At 39.1% G+C, this 9327-nt stretch overlaps 1 protein-coding gene across 5 annotated transcripts; it reads left to right on the top strand.

Annotated features, from left to right (window-relative positions):
- The first annotated feature begins 3403 nt into the window (after positions 1–3403).
- LOC119527763 (arginine/serine-rich protein 1-like) lies at positions 3404–7810 on the top strand. Of its 5 annotated transcripts, none has more exons than XR_005215466.1 (6): positions 3404–3584; positions 3828–4410; positions 5315–5466; positions 5858–5902; positions 6837–6920; positions 7405–7421. XR_005215466.1 is itself a non-coding variant. In XM_037828136.1 (6 exons), exons 2-5 carry the CDS (start codon positions 3882–3884, stop codon positions 7522–7524), a joined length of 885 nt encoding a protein of 294 aa, XP_037684064.1. In that variant the 5' UTR covers positions 3408–3584; positions 3828–3881; the 3' UTR covers positions 7525–7573; positions 7658–7810. The 5 variants fall into 5 exon arrangements, 2 of the variants coding, with proteins under 2 accessions (XP_037684064.1, XP_037684065.1); XM_037828136.1 differs by lacking the exon at positions 5858–5902 and adding an exon at positions 7658–7810 and having other exon boundaries at positions 3408–3584; positions 7405–7573; XM_037828137.1 differs by lacking the exon at positions 5858–5902 and having other exon boundaries at positions 3410–3584; positions 3828–4204; positions 4325–4410; positions 7405–7810.
- Positions 7811–9327: the final 1517 nt, after the last annotated feature.

Below are 9327 nucleotides of genomic sequence, written 5' to 3' on the forward strand. Positions count from 1 at the left end.
GCAAAATAAAATGATAAAAAGTGAAAAAAGCAAAGTGTAATAAATAATAGCAACGAATAGAAGGGACAAAATCAATACTGCAGTTACTGCAATAAATGTAAAAGGGTTGACTTTTTCTACCCAAGGAAGAAAACTTTCATATGAATTTAAAAACTCAGGTGTTGTTTTATCAGGAACACTTAAAACAAAGTGAACACATAACAACAAAAAGGATCCTATTCAGAATCTCCAAATACCATTAAAATATTTCAGAATATACCTAGCAAGATATGTGCAAGATGTGTATGAAAAAAGCAATAAAATTTTAGCAAATGTGTTAGTTTTCTATTGCTACTGTAACAAATTACCAAAAATGTTGGCTTAAAACAACCCAAATGTATTATCTTACAGTTCTGTAGGTCAGAAGTCTCACTGGGCTAAAATTGAGGGATCAGCAGAGCTGCACTCTTTTTGTAGGCTCTAGGAGACAATCTCCAACACCAGCTCATCAGATGTTGGCAGAATTCAGTGCCATGAGGTTGTAGGACTGAGGTCTCCATTTCCTTGTTGATTGTCAGCTGGAGCTGCCCTTAGCAATGAGGCCTCTTTCCAGTCCTTGAACATAACATAGCCCCTTATGTTTTAGATGCAGCAACAGGGCCTTGAATCCTTTTCATGCTTCAGTCTCTCAAGGGATTACATTGGGTCCACCCATATAATTCAGAATAATCTCTTTATCTCAAGGTCCTTAACCTTAATTGCATCTGCACAATAGAAGGTAACATTCACAGGGATGTGGATTAAGGCATGAACATCTTTAGGCAGCCATTAGTCTGTCTACCACAGTAAGGACTTAAAAGAAGAAACCTAAATAAATGGAGAGAATATTATATCTTAGATAGGAAGATGGGCTACTGTAAAGATGGCATTTCTGCCTAAATCAGCCTATAAATTCAGTGCACAATGCTCTAATGATGACTGAAATTGGATTTCCCATCAGGTGGGTGGGTAGATGTTCAGAGAAGATTATATTTAGAGAAATAAAAAAATGTGATATCTCTTGCACTCGAGTCTGGTAGATTTTAACTCGGGCAGACCACCCAGTGTTCTAGAGACCAGCATTCTGTACAAAGGCGAAGTAATGTTTCCCATTGATTTTCCAGTATCCTTACTGTTAATATCCAGATTTTTTCTGGCTGCCTTTTTAAGGCACTGTAATAAGTTCCGATACCACCTGCAAAGCAGTCCTGACTCTATCTACAGCTAGGTCACATCCCATAGGTTCAAGGCACAGTCCTCCACGAGCCTGCCAACACTAGACACGAGCTGCAAGTTCGGGGTCTCCAAGGCCACCTGCATGTCTGACCAACTGGTTAAAAATTCAAGGGTTCCACCACCCTCTCAGGTTCAATAATTTACTAGAACAACCCATAGAACTCAGGAAAGCACTATGGTTATGATTATATTTTATTACAGAAAAAAGGATACAAATAAGGAGCCCAAAGCCACTCACAGGGCAAGGTCACGAGGGTCTCAAACATGAAGCTCCCTAGAGTTAGGATGTGACATCTTCCCAGCACATGGATGTGTATTCCCAATCTGTGAAGCTCACCTGAGCTTTGGGTCCAAAAGTTTAATTGGAGTTTAATTATATAGGCATGATTGATTGAATCAATGCCTACATGGTTTAAAGCCGTCTCCATCCTCTACCTCTTCCTGAGAGGTGGGGGGCTCAAAGCCACACCCCTCATATCACATGACTGACCACCCCCATCCTGAGTCATGCCATCAGCATAAACTATCAGGTGTGGTCTGGGGGGCCCACAGTGAATAAAAAAAACACTTCTTTCACAGGAAATTCCAAAGATTTAGAGAGTATTCCCCAGGAAACAGGGATAAAAGCCAGCCAAATTCCTTATTTTTTAACAGGCACACATCTGAATGACATGAACTACAGTCATGATATAATGAACATGACATTATGAACTGTATTACTCCCATAATCAAGAGCTCAGACTCCCCCATCTTATAAGTATACTTTCACACTATTTTCCCCTAACATACCATTTTTACACTTATCAAATGTGAAACTCATGCTATTTTTCTGTTAACACACAGCTTAATGAGAAATTTCAATAAAAGTTCCTGGCAAATGGACACTGTATCTTCTCAAGTTACTTAAGATGGTATTTAGAAAAATGTCAAGGACATGAGAACACATAAGAAATATTTCCATCATGATGCTTCCTCAGAGATGTCTAGAGGATAATATGCCCAGTGCATACAGCAAAGGAGAGTACATGGGTGGGTGCAGATGTCTGCAACAAGAGTTTTATTTCTTCCACTTCTGTGCATGTTTGGGTATGTGGGGTGAGCATGGACAAAGGAATGTAATTCTTTCTAAAGAAAGTGGCTTTTATAAAAAAAACGCCACTAATGACTCGCAAAGATGCTCATATTCCTTGAACTCTCCTTACAAAAGTGATCAGTTCTTTGAATGATTGGTTAACTAATCCACAGTTTTCAAGGCAACTGTCATGCTTTATTACAATGTTTAGAATGTATCCTATTTGTAAATCCCTGGGAATAAAATAGTTGCCTGTAATACCCAACACCAAGAACACTGTCCTCAGAATCGATATCTCAGACATCATTCTGACCTCTTGGATTAAAGGTTAACTATGGTTGCTAAATGACTTAGGGTGGAGGAACCCTTTTTACTAGTGGCTGGCAATTCTTAAGTTTTTTAGTGTCAACGAATGACTCCGTAGTTTACCAGCCCTAAGAACCATTAAGAAACGTTCACTTCAGCTTCTTACTAAGTGAACTAATGAGTGGAACGAGCAGTATCACTGATTTGATCAATTTCCTGTCTGGTTGCATTATGTCTCCACACTTTCTTACCGTTACTGGTCAAAACACGGAAGTAAAAAGCCTTTTGTAAGTTAATTATTACATTTACAGAGATTCTGTGATCTCCAAGATTGGGGCGCCGTCGCCTGTTCCCACCGCGGTCAGAACACAGGAAAGAGAAAGTGGCCAGTGAGTCTGCATATTCCCAGGGGATGGAGCTAAGGCCCGATCCCGAGTCCTAACCAACCTGCGGCTGTTCCCCGTCTTGCCCACTCCCCCACTCCCCGCCTGGCACTTACGCCCGCCCCCGCCCGTGCAATCGGTCCCGGGCCCGACGTCGCACAGCTCTGAGCCGCCTCTCGTCCTGCCAGCTTCAGCCAAGAAACCAGAATAATTCACAGGCCGCCACACACCAGAAGTGGCGGCGCCGATCCCCGGAGCTCTGCCGCGCACGCGCATCCTAACGGCGCTGCGAGAGGCGAAGGGAGGGGCGCGGGGAGAGAAGAGGAGGGCGGTGGTTGGGCGAGACAGGAGCCACGCCTACCGCGCCAACGTGTCTGCGCATGCTCCGGACATTAGCTTCTAGTATTTTCGACCGCGTCTTCGGACGCTTGTGTTCAGTTCGCTTCCGGACGGCAGCAGTCGTGGTTGTGAAGTTTTCTTTGAAGAAGGTGCTTTTCGTCCCAGGCGGCGAAAGGAAGGCGTTTATTGGAGCGTTTTTTTCGTCTTGAGTGAGGCATCGACGGCTTGTGGTAAGTTTTCTGGTGGTGGGATCGGCCTAGCAGTTTTCTCAGGTGTGGGTGGCGTAGAAATGAGGTTTTCGCGGGGCGGGAAGGCAAGCGTTTTGCGTCGAGCTCGTGGCTTCACAGTGTTATTGGGGATTTTAAGACATATTTTTCTCGGGACTAATACAGACCCGCGCCTGGCTGCGCCTGCGGCTTCTGGGACGCGAGGACCAACTTCCGGACTTGACCTTTCCTTTTTCCGCGTTTTAGTTGTTTTAGGGAAGTGATTCTTCTCCAAGAAAAGTAAGAAAGCCACAGGCAAAAATGTCTAACTACGTGAACGACATGTGGCCCGGCTCCCCGCAGAAGGATTCCCCTTCCACGTCCGGATCGGGCCAGTCCTGCCGGCTGTCTTCCTCGCGGTCCAGTAGTCGCTTGTCTTCCAGAAGCGCTCGGTCCGGTTCCCGCGTCTCGAGTCGGTCGTCGTCCCGGAGCCGAAGCCGGCCCCGGAGAAGGAGCAGGTCAAGGTCTCGTTGCAGGAGGCGCCACCAGCGGACATACAGACGCTACTCGAGGTCTTACTCGCGGAGCCGGTCGCTATCCCGCAGCCGCCGGCACAGGGAAAGGCACCGCGGGTCCTCCCGGAGGTGTTACGGGTCTCCCTTGCGGTACCGATCCCGCAGCAGGTCCCGCTCCCGGGGGAGGTCGTGTTATAGAAGGGCCTACGCGGTCGCGCGGGGGCGACGATGCTACGGCTTTGGTCGCAGGGTGTACCCGGAAGAATACGGAAGTAGGAGGGCGAGATCCAGGACTAGGTCGCGGAGCAGAAGTCCCTTTCGCTTAAGTGAAAAAGGTGGGTTATTTGTCGCTGAGAGGCGTATGGTTAACCTTGTATGGCAACAGTGTACGAGTATGCTAGGGAACTAAAGTTATTGCGTAGTTTCGTTTTTTTTAATTACCTTTGGTACATGAAATTTAGTTTGGTTTTTTGTTTTGGCGAGTCGGATAGTACAGTAGCTGATAAGCACAACTATTGTGTAATCACCACTGTTTTTAAACTGACGTTCTAATCCTCTTAAGTTTAAAAGGTTAACTGTGGGTATTAAATGGCCTAGGGTGGAGGAAACTTAACTAGTGGCTGGCAGTTCTTAGTGGAGCTTTGGTCACTGTGTGTGTGTCTGTGTGTGTGTGTTTTCTACAACTTTTCTTATATATACTTTTTTTTTTTAGTTAATACTGTATTACTGAACAAAACTGAATTGTCACGTATTTTAAAAACAAATGATGGGATCCTGGAAGAAAAAGAGACATTGGATAAAAAACTAAGGAAATCTGATAGAGTATGGGCTTTAGTTAATAATGTGGCAGTGTAAAATGTAAACTTAGTGTTCAGTATATTGAAACTCTGTACTATGTTTCAACCTTTATCTAAAGCCAAAAGTTTTTTTTTTAATGTTTACTTAAAAAAAAACACCTGAAGTTTAGGAATATAAATTTGAAGAAAAAGCAAAAACGAGGAAATTCAAGTTTTTGGTAAGGTAAACTCATTATTGACATTATTTAAAGATGCTTGTATTTTTCTTAACAACAAATGAGGTACAGACTTGTTTTCATGAATAAAGTTATACGTTATATTTGGAAATAAAAAAATCATTCCAGCTCTTTATTGCTGTTCCAAATAAAACTCATACTTAATTTGTGATTCTCTGTCTTCTTGGAAATACAGGATTGATGAGTCTTGTTTCTATCCTTTGCAGAGCGAATGGAGCTGTTAGAAATAGCAAAAGCCAATGCTGCAAAAGCTTTAGGAACAGCCCATCTTGACTTACCAGCCAGTCTCAGAACTGCTTCTGTAACTAAAGAAAAAAATTGTGAAACAGCTTCACCAAATGATGGTGCAGAGTTCAAGGTAAGTGTTCCAGGTTTATCCAGACTCTTCTGAAAAAATGCCAGAAAGATCTGATTAGCCATTTTTATTTGATTTATCTTAGACTGTTGTCTCCCAAAGGCTAGCTAAGTATAATTTGCTAATATCAAAGCATCAGATCTGAAAATGCTAGCCATGTCTCACCCATGAAAATGGGAGCATAATAAACAAAACTGTTTTGGATTAAGAGTACTCTCATTGTCATAACACTGTAAATATATTGTAGCTGGTACTTTGTTGATTTCTATGTAGTTGTCAGATTTTTCTACATCTTAGTCTTTATACAGTGTTCAGCTTTCATTTGCAGCATTATTCCCACAAAGTCTGTACTCAACATACAGTATAGTTTACCTGCTTTATTTCTGTCTTATAGAAATCTTGAATGTGGTCTCCAGACATTGATGAAGAAAATCTGTTGGTAATTGATACATGGTGAAAGCATCAGAGGTTTAAATGATTTAAAGTTTAAATTCAGACACTGACAGCTTAGTTTTTGTTTCATAGATCATATGCATGCTAGAATTTGAGAATAGGTATTAAAAACAGTTTTAAACTAACCAAAGGTATACAGTAAGGGTGGGGCATCTGTGAATATAGATGTCCCTTTCATAATATATGCAATATGTTCCAGATGTTTTGAGAGATTACAGAAGAAGAGGCCTGTTTCACTTGCAGATAAGTTTATTATAATTTTCTAGCAATGTGCAGGATGTGCACTGGCAAGTGTACTTTTAAATTATCATTTGAAATCCAAAGCTTAAAAATTCATAGTCTTACAGGATTTAAAGTAGTTAGGAGTTGATATTCATAGTTGGATCTGATTTTATGTTTAACTTTAAGGACTTTTTTTTTTTTAAAGTAGCAAATCATTAAAGTGTCTGAATAAAAAAGTAAAAGAATTAGTTAATGTGAAACAGGCAAAATATGCTCTCTAGATGAACCTACCACTGTGACCCATATGTAGGTTTGCTTAGTGTGGTGGTGAAATTCAGTGCTGACTAGTATTAGTAGACATTCTTAGTTGAGTTGCTTATTCAGCTGATGATTAGTTCAACTTAGATGCTCAAACTAGCAAATGCCTTTTATGTTTGAAGAAATAAATTAGAAGCTAGGTGTTTTCTGGTATGTCTTTACTTTTAAAAGTTAGTAGAATTTCAACAGGCCTTAATGAAGCCTATCATTAAATAAGCTTTATTAAGGGGAAGGTTCAACAGAATATTTTATTTAGGCTGCCAACTATATAATTAGGTACAACTTACTTTATATCTACAACTGAATTTCTATACTATTGGGCTGCATTGACTTTAAGTCAGTAGTTTGTTTTTTAAAATTTACTCTCCTTATCTGTCTAGTTGTTGGAAAAACTTACAGAAGATGGAACTAAAAATCGCAATGAAAAATCTTCCCAGCAAAGAAGCATAGCTTTCAGTGCTTATGTAAGTATTACCTGAGCATTGGTCACTGAACAATCAGATTTGTATTATGTAGAATTTTATTCCTATTTGAAGACTTTGTTGTGTATTTTCCTTTGTGGTGGTGATTTGGGGTCTTCTAAGCTTCTTTGTAAATAGTTAATATCTTTTATATTTTTCTGCCACTTTTACATATCTTAGCTCCCAAATCTCAGCACTCACTTTCGTCAGTTTTATTTTAAAAGTAAATCTCAGAAGATCCCCAAATCAAACTTATCTCAAAAAAGGGCTTTTAAAAACAAGCTCCAAATTTATGATACCTATCATAATATAACTCCATATTCAAGTTTCCTTTGACTCTGTGGTTTGATTGAATCAGGTTGCAGATGAGGTCCTCACTTTGCATTTTAAATCAAATTATCACAATGTAAAAAGTTTTTTAAGTATGTACATAAAAGTAAGTAAATATGTGTTTGGAAAGTTGACTTAAGAATTTATTCTCTTACAGAATTCTGTAGCAAAGCCAATATTTCAGAAATCGGCTAAAGCTACTGTCGAAGATACTTCTTCAGGATCCCCAAAACTAGATAAGAAAAAGAGTCCATATGAACTGTGGGTGCCTGTCTAAAAGAAGAAAGTCATTGGCTAACGTTGCCTGAAACAGCACTTTATTGCAAGTTCGTGTTTCCAGCATTATCCCATTCCTCTAAGATTCCTACATGAAAAGGTTGAAATACTAACTTTTTAGGTTTCTCTTGCAGATGTGAGAATAGCACACATGGACCAGAGTTACATACAGGTGGGAGTCTTCTATATACACTGCTTGTAAATATTTTGTATTATATCCATTGGTTATGTAAAAGTAAAATTTGTAAGACAGATGGTAATTGATAATAAATACTTTGTTTTTATTATTTTAGTCTCACTTTATTTATATATTATCTGAGGGGTCTTTATTTAATGGAGAAGAATAGGGAAGTGTATCTCTTGTTTAAAGGCTTGGTACTCCCAAGAGTGGCCCCTAGAGCATAATGCGGGCTTGTTAGAAATGGTGAATCTCAAATTCCTTTCCTAGGACAATTGAATCAGATACTCATTAACAAGGTTCTCAATTGATTTAGATACTCATTAAAATTTGAAATCTGGCATAAAATTTATAGGACTTTGGAGAGGTGTTATCCTGGAATTTTTGCAATTCTTTATGTATAAAGTCACTGTAACTAGGAAGGGCCTTTAGTGATAGCATGTATAATTTAAAGATGAATGAGTAGATTACTATGAACTGAAAGATATATATAGCTGGTCTAAATTAGACTGATTACAGTAGTAGCTTTGTAGTTTTTGTCCACTAATGTATTTAAGCCATTTTCAGATTATTTATACAAGTGTTTGATTTAATAGATCAGATATTTAAATTGAGTTTAAGATAACCAGATACATGTTTATTGTATTTATTGGGCTTATTTGCTAAGTTTTAGCAACAAAGCTATGTCCCCTTGGTATAGAACTTTGGCAAAAAAAAAAAAAAAAAAATCCTGAAAATAGGAGATTTTTAATTACAAGTGTCCTGTTTTTAATTCTCAAAAATCTCACTGCCTCTTTTGCCACCATCTTGAATAGCCATATAACAAATTTAGAAAATAATGAAATAGGTTTCCAGTCGATGGGGATTACAAGTTAGACAATGTGATGAGCAAAATGTTAGAAGCAAAGCAAAAAACCACTCAGGAAAGGGGAAATACCCAGACAATAGAATGAAAAGAAATCCTACATTCTCTAGTAGAGATTGGCATTTTTTAAGCGAAGGTCCTGTTGTGAGACTTAAAAAATTGCTCTTAAGATACGAGAAAATTCTGTTGGACAGGGCTGCTCTAAAGGATAGTTTTAACACTATGAAACATTAAATGTGCAAGACATATGTATGTATTTGTTCCTGGATATATAATTTTTTTTGTTATTACCGAGATAGCTTTGGTCACCCCTCAAGCTGACATTCACATGGTTTGAATGAGGTAATTTTTTGGAAGAGAGAGTTGTTCTTCAAAAAAAGGATGTTTTTCCAAAAAAGAGTTGTTCTTCCAAAAAACCCAAAGGATGGGTTTCTAAAGGAGTCAGAAAATTTACATGGCATGCTCATGTTGAGTCCTAAGGAGAACTATCAGCAAACTGCCTGGTTACAGCAAAATCCAAGAAGTCTAGATTTGTTTTAGAACTTGTAACTTAGAGTCAAGCTGATAATGAAGTTAACTTTTGTGCCCTGTTAGTATCATTGATATGCTGCTTAGCACAGTTCCAGCAATTGAGGATTTCCTTTTAAGAGAGACTCTTGAAAAATGAATAGATGTAATGTTAGAATCTTATCTTGACTCAGCATAGTAGCTGGCAGTGGAAACACTCCTCTGGAGTCTGATTCTGATCGTGTACAAATACT

This window comes from Choloepus didactylus, chromosome 2 (assembly GCF_015220235.1).
Source record: "Choloepus didactylus isolate mChoDid1 chromosome 2, mChoDid1.pri, whole genome shotgun sequence".
Taxonomy (NCBI): Eukaryota; Metazoa; Chordata; class Mammalia; order Pilosa; family Megalonychidae; genus Choloepus; species Choloepus didactylus.